Here is a 24,385-nt window from a genome sequence, read left to right as displayed (position 1 = left end):
CAATATAACTCATTCCTTGCCTATATAACTTCTTAATTACCTATATAGCTCATTCCCTGCCTATATAACTCATTCCCTGCCTATATAACTCATTCATTGCCTATATAGCTCATTCCCTGCCTATAAAACTAATTCCAGCCTATATAACTCCTTCCCTGTCTATATAATTGATTACTGCCTATATATCTCATTCCCTGCATATATAACACATTCCTTACCTATATAAATCCTATCCTGCCTATATAACTCGTTCCTTGCCTATATAACTTATTCATTGCCTATATAGCTCATTCCCTGCCTATATAACTAATCCCAGCCTATATAACTCCTCCCCTGCCTATATAACTCGTTACCTGCCTATATAACTCATTCCATGCCTATATAACTAATTCCAGCCTGTATAACTCCTTCCCTGCCAATATAATTCATTACTGCCTATATAACTCATTCCCTGTCTATATAACTCATTCCCTGTCTATATAACTCATTCCCTGTCTATATAGCTAATGCCCTGCCTATATCGCTAATTCCCTGCTTATATAACTAATTCCCTGCCTATATAATTCCTTCCCTGCCTATATATCTCATTCCCTGCCTATATAACTAATTCCAGCCTATATAACTTATTCTCTGCCTATATAACTCATCCACTGCCTATATAACTCATTCCATTCCAATATAACTTATTCTCTGTCTATATAACTAATTCCCTGCCTATATAACAAATTTCCTGCCCATATAACTCATTCCTTGCCAATAAAACTAATTTCTTGCCTATATAATTCATTACTGCCTACATAACTCATTCACTGCCTATATAAATTATTCCCTGCCTATAAAACTTATTTCATGCCTATATAACTAATTCCAGCCTATATAACTCATTCCCTACCTATATAACCCATTCCCTACCTATATAACTTATTCCCTACCTATATAACCCATTCCCTACCTATATAACTTATTCCCTGCCTATAAAACGAATTCCTTGTCAATATAACTAATTCCTTAGAAAAACACGTATGGTTCAAGCACAGTACAACTTCTGTGCTAACCAAAGAGAAAACAGAGGTGCGCCAGTTGACAAAACCACAAAATTATAATATTGGACTTATGAAATGCCAATATCAACGTTAGTTATACTCAATAAAATACAGTATAAAAGATGTTATTATGTTATAATAATACAGATAATTCCCAACATAGGAAGGGGGAGAGAAAGTTATGAATACTTATAATGTGTCCCTCTGGTAGATGCTCAGACCGATATTGGTCAATATGGGTAAAAAGTCCATCATTCAGATGATGAGCAGCTCTCTCCAAGATGTATGCAGAAATCATGAATGTCCTAAAAGACAAAAGAGTGCAGCAAGTTCCAATCAGCACGACAACCAGTGATTCGTAAAATAGGTAAGAAACTCACAAACAAATATGCACATGCAGTGCAATAATGGGCGGACCGAAACTTCAGAGCCGTTCGGCTGAGTCCTCAGTGGCAACTCTGCCAAGCGACGCTGTAACACCAGATAATGAATGCTGGAATCCAATCCTCCGTGATAACATCCGTAGCGACCTAGGATGATCGGCTGGGAGGTGAACGTAAAGTTCACAGACTGCTATGAGTAACAAACGATTATCCAGAGCAAGGAAGAGTGGTAAAAAGTTCTGTTTTATTAAAAACGCTTAAAAGTTGCTTTGCAACTCGTTTTTCGGCTAACAATGCCGTTTCATCAGGCTAGCTACAATGCCGTTTCATCAGGCTATTTTACGAATCACTGGTTGTCGTGCTGATTGGAACTTGCTGTACCAAGAGCGCCTCTTTTTCTTTTGTCTTTTAGGACATTCATCATAACTAATTCCTTGCCTAGATAACTAATTCCTTGCCTATATAACTAATTCCCTGCCCATATAACTCATTCCTTGTCAATATAACTAATTCCTTGCCTATATAACTCATTCCCAGCCTATACAACTAATTCCTTGCCAATATAACTCATTCTTTATCAATATAACTCATTACTTGTCAATGTAACTCATTCCCTGCCTATATAACTCATTCCTTGTCATTATAACTCATTCCTTGTCTATATAACTCATCCACTGCCTATATAACTCATTCCATTCCTATATAACTTATTCTCTGTCTATATAACTCATTCGCTGCCTATATAACAAATTCCCTGCCCATATAACTCATTCCTTGCCAATAAAACTAATTTCTTGCCTATATAATTCATTACTGCCTATATAACTCATTCACTGCCTATATAAATTATTCCCTGCCTATAAAACTTATTTCATGCCTATATAACTAATTCCAGCCTATATAACTCATTCCCTACCTATATAACTCATTCCCTACCTATATAACTTATTCCCTGCCTATATAACTAATTCCTTGTCAATATAACTAATTCATTGCCTAGATAACTAATTCCTTGCCTATATAACTAATTCCCTGCCCATATAACTCATTCACTGCCTATATAACTAATTCCCTGCCTATATAACTCATTCCTTGCCAATATAACTGATTCCTTGCCTATATAACTAATTTCCAGCCTATACAACTAATTCCCAGCCTATACAACTAATTCCTTACCAATATAACTCATTCCTTATCAATATAACTCATTACTTGTCAATGTAACTCATTCCCTGCCTATATAACTAATTCCTTGTCAATATAACTAATTCCTTGTCTATATAACCCAATCATTGCCTATATAACTCATTCCCTGCCAATATAGCTCATTCCCTGCCTATATACCACATTCCCTAAATATATAATGCATTTCCTGCCTACATAACACATGTCCTGCCTATATAACTCATTCCCTGCCTATATAACTCTTTCCCTACCTATATAACTAATTCAATGCCTATATAATTCATTCCTGCCTATATAACTCATTCCCTGCCTATATAACTAATTCCAGCCTATATAACTCATTCCCTACCTATATAACTCATTCCCTGCCTATATAACTCATTCCCTACCTATATAATTCATTCCATGCCTATATAACTAATTCCCTACCTATCAGAGGTGTAACTAGAAACCACAGAGCCCAGGTGCAAGAAGCTAAGAAGCCCCTCCCCCCCCCCCCAAAAAAAATGAATTTGATACATATCTTTTTTTTTTTTTTAACACAGAAAATAAAATGTGAATCAGATTACATGTCTGCAAAAGGAGGTACCCTGTGCTCACAGTCTGTGAGATGGTCTGACCCCCTATTACTGTATATAGTGACACTGTTTAACCCCCCAGTACTGTATATAGTGAGTTAGTGACACAGTCTGTAATCTGCCTGTGAGATGGCTGGCCTGACCCTACCCACCCCAGTACTTTATAAAGTGACCACAGTAGTCTGTGACATGGTGACACTGTTTACTCCCGCCCCCTCATGCTGTATTAACAAGGTCTGTAATTTGCTGGTTCCACAAACATACACACACATACACACACACACACATACATGCATAAATATACACACAGTCACATACATACATACACACACACACACACACACACACAAACATACACACACATACACACACACATATATGCATAAATAAACACACAGTCACATACATACATACACACACACACACACACAAACATACACACACACACATACATGCATAAAATACACACACAGTCACATACATACATAGATACACACACACATACATGCATAAATATACACACAGTCACATACATACATATACATACATACACACACAGTCAAATACATACACACACACATACATACATATATACATACACACACAAACATACACACACACATACATGCATACACACACAGTCACATACATACATACACACACACACATACATACATAAATACACACACATAAACACCAATGGGTAAAACAGAAAGACTAACCCCTGTACAAATAACGCATTTCCTGCCTATATAACGCATTTCCTGCCTATATAACTCATTCACTGCCTATATAACTCATTGCCTGCCTATATAACTAATTCCCTACCTATATAACTCATTCCCTGCCTTTATAACTCATTCCCTGCCTATATAACTCATTACTGCCTATATAACTCATTACTGCCTATATAACTCATTACTGCCTTTATAACTCATTACTGCCTATATAACTAATTCCTGCCTTTATAACTCATTACTGCCTATATAACTCATTACTGCCTATATAGCTAATTCCTGCCTTTATAACTCATTACTGCCTATATAACTAATTCCTGCCTATATAACTTATTACCTGCCTATATAACTTATTACCTGCCTATATAACTAATTCCAGCCTATATAACTCATTCCCTACCTATATAACTCATTCCCTGCCTATATAACTCATTCCCTACCTATATAATTCATTCCATGCCTATATAACTAATTCCCTACCTATCAGAGGTGTAACTAGAAACCACAGAGCCCAGGTGCAAGAAGCTAAGAAGCCCCTCCCCCCCCCCCAAAAAAAAATGAATTTGATACATATCTTTTTTTTTTTTTAACACAGAAAATAAAATGTGAATCAGATTACATGTCTGCAAAAGGAGGTACCCTGTGCTCACAGTCTGTGAGATGGTCTGACCCCCTATTACTGTATATAGTGACACTGTTTAACCCCCCAGTACTGTATATAGTGAGTTAGTGACACAGTCTGTAATCTGCCTGTGAGATGGCTGGCCTGACCCTACCCACCCCAGTACTTTATAAAGTGACCACAGTAGTCTGTGACATGGTGACACTGTTTACTCCCGCCCCCTCATGCTGTATTAACAAGGTCTGTAATTTGCTGGTTCCACAAACATACACACACATACACACACACACACATACATGCATAAATATACACACAGTCACATACATACATACACACACACACACACACACACACACAAACATACACACACATACACACACACATATATGCATAAATAAACACACAGTCACATACATACATACACACACACACACACACAAACATACACACACACACATACATGCATAAATATACACACAGTCACATACATACATAGATACACACACACATACATGCATAAATATACACACAGTCACATACATACATATACATACATACACACACAGTCAAATACATACACACACACATACATACATATATACATACACACACAAACATACACACACACATACATGCATACACACACAGTCACATACATACATACATACACACACACATACATACATAAATACACACACATAAACACCAATGGGTAAAACAGAAAGACTAACCCCTGTACAAATAACGCATTTCCTGCCTATATAACGCATTTCCTGCCTATATAACTCATTCACTGCCTATATAACTCATTGCCTGCCTATATAACTAATTCCCTACCTATATAACTCATTCCCTGCCTTTATAACTCATTCCCTGCCTATATAACTCATTACTGCCTATATAACTCATTACTGCCTATATAACTCATTACTGCCTTTATAACTCATTACTGCCTATATAACTAATTCCTGCCTTTATAACTCATTACTGCCTATATAACTCATTACTGCCTATATAGCTAATTCCTGCCTTTATAACTCATTACTGCCTATATAACTAATTCCTGCCTATATAACTTATTACCTGCCTATATAACTTATTACCTGCCTATATAACTCATTACTGCCTATATAACTAATTCTCTGCCTATATAACTAATTCCCTGCCTATATAACTAATTCCCAGCCTATATAACTAATTCCTGCCTATATAACTAATTCCTGCCTATATAGCTCATTACTGCCTATATAACTAATTCCTGCCTATATAACTAATTACTGCCTATATAACTAATTCCTGCCTATATAGCTCATTACTGCCTATATAACTAATTCCTGCCTATATAACTAATTCCTGCCTATATAACTCATTACTGCCTATATAACTAATTCCTGCCTATATAACTCATTCCTGCCTATATAACTCATTACTGCCTATATAACTAATTCCTGCCTATATAACTCATTCCTGCCTATATAACTCATTACTGCCTATATAACTCATTACTGCCTATATAACTAATTCCTGCCTATATAACTAATTCCTGCCTATATAACTCATTACTGCCTATATAACTAATTCCTGCCTATATAACTTATTACCTGCCTATATAACTTATTACTGCCTATATAACTAATTCCTGCCTATATAACTAATTCCTGCCTATATAACTCATTTCTGCCTATATAACTCATTACTGCCTATATAACTAATTCCTGCCTATATAACTAATTCCTGCCTATATAACTCATTCCTGCCTATATAACTTATTACCTGCCTATATAACTTATTACTGCCTATATAACTAATTACTGCCTATATAACTAATTCCTGCCTATATAACTCATTACTGCCTATATAACTCATTCCTGCCTATATAACTCATTCCTGCCTATATAACTCATTACTGCCTATATAACTAATTCCTGCCTATATAACTAATTCCTGCCTATATAACTCATTCCCTGCCTAAATAACTCATTACTGCCTATATAACTCATTACCTGCCTATATAACTCATTACTGCCTATATAACTCATTCCTGCCTATATAACTCATTCCTGCCTATATAACTCATTACTGCCTATATAACTAATTCCTGCCTTTATAACTCATTACCTGCCTATATAACTAATTCCTGCCTATATAACTAATTCCTGCCTTTATAACTCATTACTGCCTATATAACTCATTACTGCCTATATAGCTAATTCCTGCCTTTATAACTCATTACTGCCTATATAACTAATTCCGGCCTATATAACTTATTACCTGCCTATATAACTTATTACCTGCCTATATAACTCATTACTGCCTATATAACTAATTCTCTGCCTATATAACTAATTCCCTGCCTATATAACTAATTCCCTGCCTATATAACTAATTCCTGCCTATATAACTAATTCCTGCCTATATAGCTCATTACTGCCTATATAACTAATTCCTGCCTATATAACTAATTACTGCCTATATAACTAATTCCTGCCTATATAGCTCATTACTGCCTATATAACTAATTCCTGCCTATGTAACTAATTCCTGCCTATATAACTAATTCCTGCCTATATAACTCATTCCTGCCTATATAACTCATTCCTGCCTATATAACTCATTACTGCCTATATAACTAATTCCTGCCTATATAACTCATTCCTGCCTATATAACTCATTCCTGCCTATATAACTCATTACTGCCTATATAACTAATTCCTGCCTATATAACTCATTTCTGCCTATATAACTCATTACTGCCTATATAACTAATTCCTGCCTATATAACTAATTCCTGCCTATATAACTCATTCCTGCCTATATAACTTATTACCTGCCTATATAACTTATTACTGCCTATATAACTAATTACTGCATATATAACTAATTCCTGCCTATATAACTCATTACTGCCTATATAACTCATTCCTGCCTATATAACTCATTCCTGCCTATATAACTCATTACTGCCTATATAACTAATTCCTGCCTATATAACTAATTCCTGCCTATATAACTCATTCCCTGCCTAAATAACTCATTACTGCCTATATAACTCATTACCTGCCTATATAACTCATTACTGCCTATATAACTCATTCCTGCCTATATAACTCATTCCTGCCTATATAACTCATTACTGCCTATATAACTAATTCCTGCCTTTATAACTCATTACCTGCCTATATAACTAATTCCTGCCTATATAACTCATTCCTGCCTTTATAACTCATTACTGCCTATATAACTCATTACTGCCTATATAGCTAATTCCTGCCTTTATAACTCATTACTGCCTATATAACTAATTCCGGCCTATATAACTTATTACCTGCCTATATAACTTATTACCTGCCTATATAACTCATTACTGCCTATATAACTAATTCTCTGCCTATATAACTAATTCCCTGCCTATATAACTAATTCCCTGCCTATATAACTAATTCCTGCCTATATAACTAATTCCTGCCTATATAGCTCATTACTGCCTATATAACTAATTCCTGCCTATATAACTAATTACTGCCTATATAACTAATTCCTGCCTATATAGCTCATTACTGCCTATATAACTAATTCCTGCCTATATAACTAATTCCTGCCTATATAACTCATTACTGCCTATATAACTAATTCCTGCCTATATAACTCATTCCTGCCTATATAACTCATTACTGCCTATATAACTAATTCCTGCCTATATAACTCATTCCTGCCTATATAACTCATTCCTGCCTATATAACTCATTACTGCCTATATAACTAATTCCTGCCTATATAACTAATTCCTGCCTATATAACTCATTACTGCCTATATAACTAATTCCTGCCTATATAACTTATTACCTGCCTATATAACTTATTACTGCCTATATAACTAATTCCTGCCTATATAACTAATTCCTGCCTATATAACTCATTTCTGCCTATATAACTCATTACTGCCTATATAACTAATTCCTGCCTATATAACTAATTCCTGCCTATATAACTCATTCCTGCCTATATAACTTATTACTGCCTATATAACTAATTACTGCCTATATAACTAATTCCTGCCTATATAACTCATTACTGCCTATATAACTCATTCCTGCCTATATAACTCATTCCTGCCTATATAACTCATTACTGCCTATATAACTAATTCCTGCCTATATAACTAATTCCTGCCTATATAACTCATTCCCTGCCTAAATAACTCATTACTGCCTATATAACTCATTACCTGCCTATATAACTCATTACTGCCTATATAACTCATTCCTGCCTATATAACTCATTCCTGCCTATATAACTCATTACTGCCTATATAACTAATTCCTGCCTATATAACTAATTCCTGCCTATATAACTTATTTCCTTCCTATATAACTCATTACTGCCTATATAACTAATTCCTGCCTATATAACTCATTCCTGCCTATATAACTCATTCCTGCCTATATAACTTATTACCTGCCTATATAACTCATTCCTGCCTATATAATTAATTCCTGCCTATATAACTAATTTGTGCCTATATAACTCATTCCTGCCTATATAACTAATTCCTGAATATATAATTAATTCCTGCCTATATAACTAATTCCTGCCTATATAACTCATTCCTGCCTATATAACTAATTCCTGTCTATATAACTAATTCCTGCCTATATAACTCATTCCCTGCCTATATACCTAATTCCTGCCTATATAACTAATTCCTGCCTATATAACTAATTCCCTGCCTATATAAATAATTCCTGCCTATATAACTAATTACTGCCTATATAACTCATTACTGCCTATATAACTCATTACTGACTATATAATTAATTCCTGCCTATATAACTAATTCCTGCCTATATAACAAATTCCTGCCTATATAAATCATTACTGCCTATATAACTAATTACTGCCTATATAACTCATTTCCTTCCTATATAACTAATTCCTTCCTATATAACTCATTCCTGCCTATATAACTCATTCCTGCCTATATAACTCATTACTGCCTATATAACTAATTCCTGCCTATATAACTAATTCCTGCCTATATAACTCATTCCCTGCCTAAATAACTCATTACTGCCTATATAACTCATTACCTGCCTATATAACTCATTACTGCCTATATAACTCATTCCTGCCTATATAACTCATTCCTGCCTATATAACTCATTACTGCCTATATAACTAATTCCTGCCTTTATAACTCATTACCTGCCTATATAACTAATTCCTGCCTATATAACTAATTCCTGCCTATATAACTTATTTCCTTCCTATATAACTCATTACTGCCTATATAACTAATTCCTGCCTATATAACTCATTCCTGCCTATATAACTCATTCCTGCCTATATAACTTATTACCTGCCTATATAACTCATTCCTGCCTATATAACTAATTCCTGTCTATATAACTAATTCCTGCCTATATAACTCATTACTGCCTATATAACTAATTCCTGTCTATATAACTAATTCCTGCCTATATAATTAATTCCTGCCTATATAACTAATTCGTGCCTATATAACTCATTCCTGCCTATATAACTAATTCCTGAATATATAATTAATTCCTGCCTATATAACTAATTCCTGCCTATATAACTCATTCCTGCCTATATAACTAATTCCTGTCTATATAACTAATTCCTGCCTATATAACTCATTCCCTGCCTATATACCTAATTCCTGCCTATATAACTAATTCCTGCCTATATAACTAATTCCCTGCCTATATAAATAATTCCTGCCTATATAACTAATTACTGCCTATATAACTCATTACTGCCTATATAACTCATTACTGACTATATAATTAATTCCTGCCTATATAACTAATTCCTGCCTATATAACAAATTCCTGCCTATATAAATCATTACTGCCTATATAACTAATTACTGCCTATATAACTCATTTCCTTCCTATATAACTAATTCCTTCCTATATAACTAATTCCTGCCTATATAACTAATTCCTGCCTATATAACTCATTCCTGCCTATATAACTAATTTCCTTCCTATATAACTAATTCCTGCCTATATAACTCATTTCCTTCCTATATAACTAATTCCTGCCTATATAACTCATTTCCTTCCTATATAACTAATTCCTGCCTATATAACTAATTCCTGCCTATATAACTCATTACTGCCTATATAACTAATTCCTGCCTATATAACGAATTCCTGCCTATATAACTCATTTCCTTCCTATATAACTAATTCCTGCCTATATAACTCATTTCCTTCCTATATAACTAATTCCTGCCTATATAACTAATTGCTGCCTATATAACTAATTCCTGCCTATATAACTAATTCCTTCCTATATAACTAATTCCTGCCTATATAACTAATTCCTGCCTATATAACTAATTACTGCCTATATAACTAATTACTGCCTATATAACTAATTCCTGCCTATATAACTAATTCCTGCCTATATAACTAATTCCTGCCTATATAACTCATTACTGCCTATATAACTCATTCCCTGCCTATATAACTAATTCCTGCCTATATAACTCATTTCCTTCCTATATAACTAATTCCTGCCTATATAACTAATTCCTGCCTATATAACTCATTACTGCCTATATAACTAATTCCTGCCTATATAACTAATTCCTGCCTATATAACTCATTCCCTGCCTATATAACTAATTCCTGCCTATATAACTCATTTCCTTCCTATATAACAAATTCCTGCCTATATAACTCATTTCCTTCCTATGTGTATCACCCTGGCCTCCCTCTTTGGCAGCATCTGCATCACCCTCCCTTACTACCTATGTATTGCCCTCTAAGCATACACGTCCCCTTCATGTCTATGGCTCCTTGCCGGCATCTGTACCTTCCTGATGTTTCCTATCACATTATGTAGCAGTGACTCATTTATCATTATTTGGCCAAGGTGCAACCTTACCTGAACACAAATAGACCACATGTGACACTCATACAACTAGCTCAGCGCCATAAAGACATTGTTGTAGTATGTTTGTGAAAGAGTTAATGTGCGTCTTTATGATTCTGGCACACATGGGCACTGTGTCTGGGCTGCTGAGAGTAGGACAAATAATGACTTTCCCAGAGATGAAATTTACAGGTCTCAGACGAGTATTTTTCCGGTATTTGCGTCCTGTTACATTCCTTTCTGATGAGGTGTAATCCGCTCAGTGCAGCCGGGCAGAAGTATGCAGCGCATAGGGCTCTTAAAGAGCTTTTTTTCTGTTGGGGCGATATGCTCAGACGCCCGGGATGTCTCATAGCCACTCCTCTAATCTTCTCATCTATAAGTGACATTAAGTTTCATAATATTCATTTCACTAAATCTATTTTTGTGTGGTTTTGTTAATATTGCATAAATGTAATTGACAGCAGGTGAAAACCTTGTGGTATTGGGGTTATCAAGCCGACAAACTTACACCACTCTCTATAGGGCAGGATCCTAGAATATTATGTGGTTGTAAGGCACAGGGGATTTGCTCTGAAAGGAGGTGTTTGTGGGTGACATAGAATATAATATGCCATTTATGTATGTAGTTATGTCATTTACTTTGTGCTATAATAGAATATCATATGTTAATAACAGTTGTTGTCTCTTTTACAGGGCGATATCCAGCAGCTACTGATTGTCAATGACCCCAAAGCGGCACATGACTACTGTGAGCATTACATGCCAGACTGTGACACCCCTTCCCCTAATATACCCCAGGCACAGGAACCACAGGTAGACGAGGTAAGTTGCCAGCCTTTTGTTCAGTGGGGTTAGTTGGCTGTGTGATTGCCAGCCTGCTATTTGCTGTGTATGATCAGGTGACAAATATATAGTGATGACATCTCCTCATTATACCGATATAGGGCTAGATAAAACGTGTCGCTCTAATGTTAGTGCAGGTGCAATAAGCAATATCACCACCGCTCTAATACACATATTACAAGTTGAAAGTAAACGGTTGTGCCCCAACACAAACTGTGTAAAGTGTAAGGGTTAAAAAATAAGACACTGTGATATGTCACTAGGTCATCCAGGACAATAAGGTACACAGAGATAGATACCTAGTGTTGTGATCCCCTATAAGCTACTGAGATATGTCACTACATAACGTCATCCAGGGCAATAAGGTACACAGAGATAGATAGTGTTGTGATCCCCTATAAGCTACTGAGATACGTCACTACATAACGTCATACAGGACAATAAGGTACACAGAGATAGATAGTGTTGTGATCCCCTATAAGCTACTGAGATATGTCACTACATAACGTCATACAGGGCAATTAGGTACACAGAGATAGATAGTGTTGTGATCCCCTATAAGACAATGAGATATGTCACTACATAACGTCATACAGGACAATTAGGTACACAGAGATAGATAGTGTTGTGATCCCCTATAAGACAATGAGATACGTCACTACATAACGTCATACAGGACAATAAGGTACACAGAGATAGACAGTGTTGTGATCCCCTATAAGACAATAAGATACGTCACTAGATAACGTCATACAGGACAATAAGGTACACAGAGATAGATAGTGTTGTGATCCCCTATAAGTAACTGAGATATGTCACTACATAACGTCATACAGGACAATAAGGTACACAGAGATAGATAGTGTTGTGATCCCCTATAAGACAATGAGATATGTCACTACATAACATCATACAGGACAATAAGGTACACAGAGATAGATAGTGTTGTGATCCCCTATAAGACAATAAGATACGTCACTAGATAACGTCATACAGGACAATAAGGTACACAGAGATAGATAGTGTTGTGATCCCCTATAAGACAATAAGATACGTCACTACATAACATCATACAGGACAATAAGGTACACAGAGATAGATAGTGTTGTGATCCCCTATAAGACAATAAGATACGTCACTACATAACGTCATACAGGACAATAAGGTACACAGAGATAGACAGTGTTGTGATCCCCTATAAGACAATGAGATATGTCACTACATAACATCATACAGGACAATAAGGTACACAGAGATAGATAGTGTTGTGATCCCCTATAAGACAATAAGATACGTCACTAGATAACGTCATACAGGACAATAAGGTACACAGAGATAGATAGTGTTGTGATCCCCTATAAGACAATAAGATACGTCACTACATAACATCATACAGGACAATAAGGTACACAGAGATAGATAGTGTTGTGATCCCCTATAAGACAATAAGATACGTCACTACATAACGTCATACAGGACAATAAGGTACACAGAGATAGACAGTGTTGTGATCCCCTATAAGACAATGAGATACGTCACTACATAACGTCATACAGGACAATAAGGTACACAGAGATAGATAGTGTTGTGATCCCCTATAAGACAATGAGATACGTCACTATATAACATCATACAGGACAATAAGGTACACAGAGATAGATAGTGTTGTGATCCCCTATAAGACAATGAGATACGTCACTACATAACGTCATACAGGACAATAAGGTACACAGAGATAGATAGTGTTGTGATCCCCTATAACACAATGAGATATGTCACTACATAACGTCATACAGGACAATAAGGTACACAGATAGATAGTGTTGTGATCCCCTATAAGACAATGAGATACGTCACTAGATAACGTCATACAGGACAATAAGGTACACTGAGATAGATAGTGTTGTGATCCCCTATAAGACAATGAGATACGTCACTATATAACGTCATACAGGACAATAAGGTACACAGAGATAGATAGTGTTGTGATCCCCTATAAGACAATGAGATACGTCACTACATAACGTCATACAGGACAATAAGGTACACAGAGATAGATAGTGTTGTGATCCCCTATAAGACAATGAGATACGTCACTACATAACGTCATACAGGGCAATAAGGTACACAGAGATAGATATTATTGTGATCACCTATAAGACAATGAGATACGTCCCTACATAACGTCATACAGGGCAATAAGGTACACAGATATAGATAGTGTTGTGATCCCCTATAAGACAATGAGATACGTCACTACATAACATCATACAGGACAATAAGGTACACAGAGGTAGATAGTGTTGTGATCCCCTATAAGACAATGAGATACGTCACTACATAACGTTATACAGGACAATAAGATACACAGAGATAGATAGTGTTGTGATCCCCTATAAGACAATGAGATACGTCACTACATAACGTCATCCAGGGCAATAAGGTACACAGAGATAGATAGTGTTGTGATCCCCTATAAGACAATAAGATACGTCACTACATAACGTCATACAGAACAATAAGGTACACAGATATAGATAGTGTTGTGATCCCCTATAAGACAATAAGATACGTCACTACATAACGTCATACAGGACAATAAGGTACACAGAGATAGATAGTGTTGTGATCCCCTATAAGACAATGAGATACGTCACTATATAACATCATGCAGGGCAATAAGGTACACAGAGATAGATAGTGTTGTGATCCCCTATAAGACAATAAGATACGTCACTATATAACATCATACAGGGCAATAAGGTACACAGAGATAGATAGTGTTGTGATCCCCTATAAGACAATAAGATACGTCACTATATAACATCATACAGGGCAATAAGGTACACAGAGATAGATAGTGTTGTGATCCCCTATAAGACAATAAGATACGTCACTAGATAACGTCATACAGGGCAATAAGGTACACAGAGATAGATAGTGTTGTGATCCCCTATAAGACAATAAGATACGTCACTACATAACATCATACAGGGCAATAAGGTACACAGAGATAGATAGTGTTGTGATCCCCTATAAGACAATGAGATACGTCCCTACATAACGTCATACAGGACAATAAGGTACACAGAGATAGATAGTGTTGTGATCCCCTATAAGACAATAAGATACGTCACTACATAACGTCATACAGGACAATAAGGTACACAGAGATAGATAGTGTTGTGATCCCCTATAAGACAATGAGATACGTCCCTACATAACGTCATACAGGACAATAAGGTACACAGAGATAGATAGTGTTGTGATCCCCTATAAGACAATAAGATACGTCACTACATAACGTCATACAGGACAATAAGGTACACAGAGATAGATAGTGTTGTGATCCCCTATAAGACAATAAGATACGTCCCTACATAACGTCATACAGGACAATAAGGTACACAGAGATAGATAGTGTTGTGATCCCCTATAAGACAATGAGATACGTCACTAGATAACGTCATACAGGGCAATAAGGTACACAGAGATAGATAGTGTTGTGATCCCCTATAAGACAATGAGATACGTCCCTACATAACGTCATACAGGACAATAAGGTACACAGAGATAGATAGTGTTGTGATCCCCTATAAGACAATAAGATACGTCACTACATAACATCATACAGGACAATAAGGTACACAGAGATAGATAGTGTTGTGATCCCCTATAAGACAATAAGATACGTCACTACATAACATCATACAGGACAATAAGGTACACAGAGATAGATAGTGTTGTGATCCCCTATAAGACAATGAGATATGTCACTACATAACGTCATACAGGACAATTAGGTACACAGAGATAGATAGTGTTGTGATCCCCTATAAGACAATGAGATATGTCACTACATAACGTCATACAGGACAATAAGGTACACAGAGATAGATAGTGTTGTGATCCCCTATAAGACAATGAGATATGTCACTACATAACATCATACAGGACAATAAGGTACACAGAGATAGATAGTGTTGTGATCCCCTATAAGACAATAAGATACGTCACTACATAACATCATACAGGACAATAAGGTACACAGAGATAGATAGTGTTGTGATCCCCTATAAGACAATAAGATACGTCACTACATAACATCATACAGGACAATAAGGTACACAGAGATAGACAGTGTTGTGATCCCCTATAAGACAATAAGATACGTCACTACATAACATCATCCAGGGCAATAAGGTACACAGAGATAGATAGTGTTGTGATCCCCTATAAGACAATGAGATACGTCACTACATAACGTCATACAGGGCAATAAGGTACACAGAGATAGACAGTGTTGTGATCCCCTATAAGACAATGAGATACGTCACTACATAACGTCATACAGGGCAATAAGGTACACAGAGATAGATAGTGTTGTGATCCCCTATAAGACAATGAGATACGTCACTACATAACATCATACAGGGCAATAAGGTACACAGAGATAGACAGTGTTGTGATCCCCTATAAGACTATGAGATACGTCACTACATAACGTCATACAGGACAATAAGGTACACAGAGATAGACAGTGTTGTGATCCCCTATAAGACAATGAGATACGTCACTACATAACGTCATACAGGACAATAAGGTACACAGAGATAGATAGTGTTGTGATCCCCTATAAGACAATAAGATACGTCACTACATAACGTCATACAGGGCAATTAGGTACACAGAGATAGATAGTGTTGTGATCCCCTATAAGACAATGAGATACGTCACTACATAACATCATACAGGGCAATAAGGTACACAGTGATAGATAGTGTTGTGATCCCCTATAAGACTATGAGATACGTCACTACATAATGTCATACAGGGCAATAAGGTACACAGAGATAGATAGTGTTGTGATCCCCTATAAGACTATGAGATACGTCACTACATAACATCATACAGGACAATAAGGTACACAGTGATAGATAGTGTTGTGATCCCCTATAAGACTATGAGATACGTCACTACATAATGTCATACAGGGCAATTAGGTACACAGAGATAGATAGTGTTGTGATCCCCTATAAGACAATGAGATACGTCACTATATAACGTCATACAGGACAATAAGGTACACAGAGATAGATAGTGTTGTGATCCCCTATAAGACAATGAGATACGTCACTACATAACGTCATACAGGACAATAAGGTACACTGAGATAGATAGTGTTGTGATCCCCTATAAGACAATGAGATACGTCACTACATAACGTCATACAGGACAATAAGGTACACAGAGATAGATAGTGTTGTGATCCCCTATAAGACAATGAGATACGTCACTACATAACGTCATACAGGACAATAAGGTACACAGAGATAGATAGTGTTGTGATCCCCTATAAGACTATGAGATACGTCACTACATAACATCATACAGGACAATAAGGTACACAGTGATAGATAGTGTTGTGATCCCCTATAAGACTATGAGATACGTCACTACATAATGTCATACAGGGCAATTAGGTACACAGAGATAGATAGTGTTGTGATCCCCTATAAGACAATGAGATACGTCACTATATAACGTCATACAGGACAATAAGGTACACAGAGATAGATAGTGTTGTGATCCCCTATAAGCTACTGAGATACGTCACTACATAACGTCATACAGGACAATAAGGTACACAGAGATAGACAGTGTTGTGATCCCCTATAAGACAATGAGATACGTCACTACATAACGTCATACAGGGCAATAAGGTACACAGAGATAGACAGTGTTGTGATCCCCTATAAGACAATGAGATACGTCACTACATAACGTCATACAGGGCAATAAGGTACACAGATATAGACAGTGTTGTGATCCCCTATAAGACAATGAGATACGTCACTACATAACGTCATACAGGACAATAAGGTACACAGAGATAGATAGTGTTGTGATCCCCTATAAGACAATAAGATACGTCACTACATAACGTCATACAGGACAATAAGGTACACAGAGATAGATAGTGTTGTGATCCCCTATAAGACAATGAGGTACGTCACTACATAACGTCATACAGGACAATAAGGTACACAGAGATAGATAGTGTTGTGATCCCCTATAAGACAATAAGATACGTCACTACATAACGTCATACAGGGCAATAAGGTACACAGAGATAGATAGTGTTGTGATCCCCTATAAGACAATGAGATATGTCACTACATAACGTCATACAGGGCAATAAGGTACACAGAGATAGATAGTGTTGTGATCCCCTATAAGACAATAAGATACGTCCCTACATAACGTCATACAGGACAATAAGGTACACAGAGATAGATAGTGTTGTGATCCCCTATAAGACAATGAGATACGTCACTACATAACGTCATACAGGGCAATAAGGTACTTAGAGATAGATAGTGTTGTGATCCCCTATATAAGCTACTGAGATAAGTCACTACATAACATCATCCAGGGCAATTAGGTACACAGAGATAGATAGTGTTGTGATCCCCTATAAGACAATGAGATACGTCACTACATAACGTCATACAGGACAATAAGGTACACAGAGATAGATAGTGTTGTGATCCCCTATATAAGCTACTGAGATACGTCACTAGATAACGTCATACAGGGCAATAAGGTACACAGAGATAGATAGTGTTGTGATCCCCTATAAGCTACTGAGATACGTCACTACATAACATCATACAGGACAATAAGGTACACAGAGATAGATAGTGTTGTGATCCCCTATAAGACAATAAGATACGTCACTACATAACATCATACAGGGCAATAAGGTACACAGAGATAGATAGTGTTGTGATCCCCTATAAGACAATGAGATACGTCACTACATAACGTCATACAGGACAATAAGGTACACAGAGATAGATAGTGTTGTGATCTCCTATAAGACAATAAGATACGTCACTACATAACATCATACAGGGCAATAAGGTACACAGAGATAGATAGTGTTGTGATCCCCTATAAGACAATGAGATACGTCACTACATAACGTCATACAGGACAATAAGGTACACAGAGATAGATAGTGTTGTGATCCCCTATATAAGCTACTGAGATACGTCACTAGATAACGTCATACAGGGCAATAAGGTACACAGAGATAGATAGTGTTGTGATCTCCTATAAGACAATAAGATACGTCACTACATAACATCATACAGGGCAATAAGGTACACAGAGATAGATAGTGTTGTGATCCCCTATAAGACAATGAGATACGTCACTACATAACGTCATACAGGACAATAAGGTACACAGAGATAGATAGTGTTGTGATCTCCTATAAGACAATAAGATACGCCACTATATAACGTCATACAGGACAATAAGATACACAGAGATAGATAGTGTTGTGATCCCCTATAAGACAATGAGATACGTCACTATATAACGTCATACAAGGCAATAAGGTACACAGAGATAGTGTTGTGATCCCCTATAAGACAATAAGATATGTCCCTACATAACGTCATACAGGACAATAAGGTACACAGAGATAGTGTTGTGATCCCCTATAAGACAATGAGATACGTCCCTACATAACGTCATACAGGACAATAAGGTACACAGAGATAGATAGTGTTGTGATCCCCTATAAGACAATGAGATACGTCACTATATAACATCATACAGGACAATAAGGTACACAGAGATAGATAGTGTTGTGATCCCCTATAAGACAATGAGATACGTCACTACATAACGTCATACAGGACAATAAGGTACACAGAGATAGATAGTGTTGTGATCCCCTATAAGACAATGAGATACGTCACTACATAACGTCATACAGGACAATAAGGTACACAGAGATAGATACTGTTGTGATCCCCTATAAGACAATAAGATACGTCACTACATAACATCATACAGGACAATAAGGTACACAGAGATAGATAGTGTTGTGATCCCCTAAAAGACAATAAGATACGTCACTACATAACGTCATACAGGACAATAAGGTACACAGAGATAGATAGTGTTGGGATCCCCTATAAGACAATGAGATACGTCACTACATAACGTCATACAGGACAATAAGGTACACAGAGATAGATAGTGTTGTGATCCCCTATAAGACAATAAGATACGTCACTACATAACGTCATACAGGGCAATAAGGTACACAGAGATAGATAGTGTTGTGATCCCCTATAAGACAATGAGATATGTCACTACATAACGTCATACAGGGCAATAAGGTACACAGAGATAGATAGTGTTGTGATCCCCTATAAGACAATAAGATACGTCCCTACATAACGTCATACAGGACAATAAGGTACACAGAGATAGATAGTGTTGTGATCCCCTATAAGACAATGCGATACGTCACTACATAACGTCATACAGGGCAATAAGGTACTTAGAGATAGATAGTGTTGTGATCCCCTATATAAGCTACTGAGATACGTCACTACATAACATCATCCAGGGCAATTAGGTACACAGAGATAGATAGTGTTGTGATCCCCTATAAGACAATGAGATACGTCACTACATAACGTCATACAGGACAATAAGGTACACAGAGATAGATAGTGTTGTGATCCCCTATATAAGCTACTGAGATATGTCACTACATAACATCATACAGGGCAATAAGGTACACAGAGATAGACAGTGTTGTGATCCCCTATAAGACAATGAGATACGTCACTAGATAACGTCATACAGGGCAATAAGGTACACAGAGATAGATAGTGTTGTGATCTCCTATAAGACAATAAGATACGTCACTACATAACATCATACAGGGCAATAAGGTACACAGAGATAGATAGTGTTGTGATCCCCTATAAGACAATGAGATACGTCACTACATAACGTCATACAGGACAATAAGGTACACAGAGATAGATAGTGTTGTGATCTCCTATAAGACAATAAGATACGCCACTATATAACGTCATACAGGACAATAAGATACACAGAGATAGATAGTGTTGTGATCCCCTATAAGACAATGAGATACGTCACTATATAACGTCATACAAGGCAATAAGGTACACAGAGATAGTGTTGTGATCCCCTATAAGACAATAAGATATGTCCCTACATAACGTCATACAGGACAATAAGGTACACAGAGATAGTGTTGTGATCCCCTATAAGACAATGAGATACGTCCCTACATAACGTCATACAGGACAATAAGGTACACAGAGATAGATATTATTGTGATCCCCTATAAGACAATGAGATACGTCACTATATAACATCATACAGGACAATAAGGTACACAGAGATAGATAGTGTTGTGATCCCCTATAAGACAATGAGATACGTCACTACATAACGTCATACAGGACAATAAGGTACACAGAGATAGATAGTGTTGTGATCCCCTATAAGACAATGAGATACGTCACTACATAACGTCATACAGGACAATAAGGTACACAGAGATAGATAGTGTTGTGATCCCCTATAAGCTACTGAGATACGTCACTACATAACGTCATACAGGGCAATAAGGTACACAGAGATAGATACTGTTGTGATCCCCTATAAGACAATAAGATACGTCACTACATAACGTCATACAGGACAATAAGGTACACAGAGATAGATAGTGTTGTGATCCCCTATAAGACAATGAGATACGTCACTATATAACATCATACAGGACAATAAGGTACACAGAGATAGATAGTGTTGTGATCCCCTATAAGACAATAAAATATGTCACTACATAACATCATACAGGACAATAAGGTACACAGAGATAGATAGTGTTGTGATCCCCTATAAGACAATGAGATACGTCACTACATAACGTCATACAGGGCAATTAGGTACACAGAGATAGATAGTGTTGTGATCCCCTATAAGCTACTGAGATATGTCACTACATAACGTCATACAGGGCAATAAGGTACACAGAGATAGATACTGTTGTGATCCCCTATAAGACAATAAGATACGTCACTACATAACGTCATACAGGACAATAAGGTACACAGAGATAGATAGTGTTGTGATCCCCTATAAGACAATGAGATACGTCACTACATAACATCATACAGGACAATAAGGTACACAGAGATAATGTTATACAACACTAAGTTTTGATAAGTTGGAGGGAAAATATACTTTGAGACACTTTGTGAGCTCACTCGTCCCCTCGTGTTGTTATGTCAGATATATCCTCGTAGAGTGTTACCCTCACATCATTAGATATAAAACTGCAGCTCATGGAGTCAGGATTACAGATGTCCCCTTTTCTAACATATTAATCACATTTATGCTTATTCTGAGAAATACATCCCAGCCATTTAATTCCGCTGGAGAACCGGGCGCCCCACATCTGCTTAGTTAGCTGGTATATCAGTGGCACGTACTTCCTGCACTGGGGGGTAATTTCAAGCATCATTCGAGAGACTTTCTGCGTCAGGTATTTGTAGAAGAATAGACTTATATATAAGAGGAAGGAATTGCTGCTCTAACCACGGGACCTCACAGCTGCCTTTGTGTCTGCTGTCGATGAGAACCATATGTGTGTGCCTTGGAGAGACCTCTGGGGCCCAGCTTCTGATTCGTCCCCTGATCCAGATGTCTCTCTCTGCTACTGTGTAACACGATAACGTCGTGTCTTGTGGGAAATAGGGGAGCTCAGATTGCTATGGAAATATTCTGGGGCATAAAGGAAATATACATCTAGAAAAAAACATTTTACCTTTAATGATTTTTCCAGACAATGTCTCAGCAGAGCTTTAATTTATGGCACATTTAACCCTCCCCCACTATGGTATGCATTGGAACACTCACATGATGTGTTTGGCAGGACAAGGGTTAATCTATAAAAATATTCTGGTCGCCAGTTCCTTGCAAAGAGACAGAAGGATTTGTACTATTGTTGGCGCTTTACGTGAATCACTGTGCGCAGTCTCACAACACAAGGCCCAGTTCCTGGGTAAAATAAGACTCATAACACGTTAGGGTGTTGTAGGTAATTCGTAGGCTGGATAGTAAAGAGCAGTGGCTGCAGCATACATGTGTATCCTCTTAGTGCTGAGGGTGAGGTGTCTGTGTGCTCATCTGTCTAATTGTCCTTAGGTAGTAACTAGAAACAAAACTAGATTTATAATCAGGACAAGGAATTTACTGACATTGTTACGTTAATCTGCTGCTCACAGAGGCACAAGATATGGCAGAACACAAGCTCATTAGGGAGAATTCACAAATGCTTTAGGCCTCAGATTTGGAAATATGAAGTAAGTTTATGTACGCTAAGAAAGATACTTACAATTAGCATGTTATGTGTTTGTGCTAATGTTTGTGTACGTGTGTATTTATGGGGACAGTACATACATGATCATGTGATACAAAGAATTTAAACTAATTGAAGCAAAACAAGTGTGATACCTTCATTATATGTTATTTTCCTTTTACAGCCAGTGTCACGGTCATTATCTTTAAGTAAATAAGTTGCTTTTGAAGGAAATATATGACCAAATAAATCCTAGTTGGATACCTACTGTATTATTTCCTTAAATAAAAAGACAAACAATACCTGGGGCTGAACGAGGAAAATTAGTGTGTACTTAAAATTAGCGCATTTATTATAAACCACATTGAACTATAAACTTCTAGGCTATGTAATTGCTTTGGTAAAAACACATTGACATTGCTGTGCTGAATTACAGAGAATCCACAGACACCTTAGGAAAAATGTAAAGTGATGTCTACGCGTTTCACTCTTATGTAGTAGCAGATACTGTATGTTTTATTTTCATGTGGTCTAGAATAGAAGTGTATTTTAAGTAAAGACAGAATTTCCTTTTTCCTCACATGTAACTCAGGGGAGTGAGAGGGAGGAGAGAAACTGACCCCTAAAGAGGGAGATCCAGGGGAGTGAGAGGGAGGAGGGAGACTGACCCCTAAAAAGGGAGATTCAGGGGAGTGAGAGAGAGAAGGCAGACTGACCCCTAAAAATGCTATTCAGGGGAGCGAGAGGGAGAGAGAGACTGACCCCTAAAAAGGGAGATTCAGGGGAGTGAGAGGGAGGAGAGAAACTGACCCCTAAAGAGGGTGATACAGGGGAGTGAGAGGGAGGAGAGAGACTGACCCCTAAAGATGGAGA

General features: G+C 36.9%; 1 protein-coding gene across 6 annotated transcripts in view; it reads left to right on the top strand.

The window, feature by feature from the left end:
• Positions 1-24,385, top strand: part of LOC128641190 (collagen alpha-1(XI) chain-like) — a 222,453-nt gene that overhangs the window by 55,154 nt on the left and 142,914 nt on the right. For all 6 annotated transcript variants that reach the window (XM_053693756.1, XM_053693757.1, XM_053693754.1 and 3 more), the window contains exon 5: positions 12,151-12,279. In XM_053693756.1, the coding sequence (XP_053549731.1) occupies positions 12,151-12,279 (129 nt within the window). The remainder of the gene's footprint in view (positions 1-12,150; positions 12,280-24,385) is intronic.

The sequence above is a fragment of the Bombina bombina genome, chromosome 10 (genome assembly GCF_027579735.1).
Source record: "Bombina bombina isolate aBomBom1 chromosome 10, aBomBom1.pri, whole genome shotgun sequence".
Classification (NCBI taxonomy): Eukaryota; Metazoa; Chordata; class Amphibia; order Anura; family Bombinatoridae; genus Bombina; species Bombina bombina.
The sequence above is the reverse complement of the archived record's forward strand: the minus strand, read 5'-3'. Positions and strand labels throughout refer to the sequence as shown.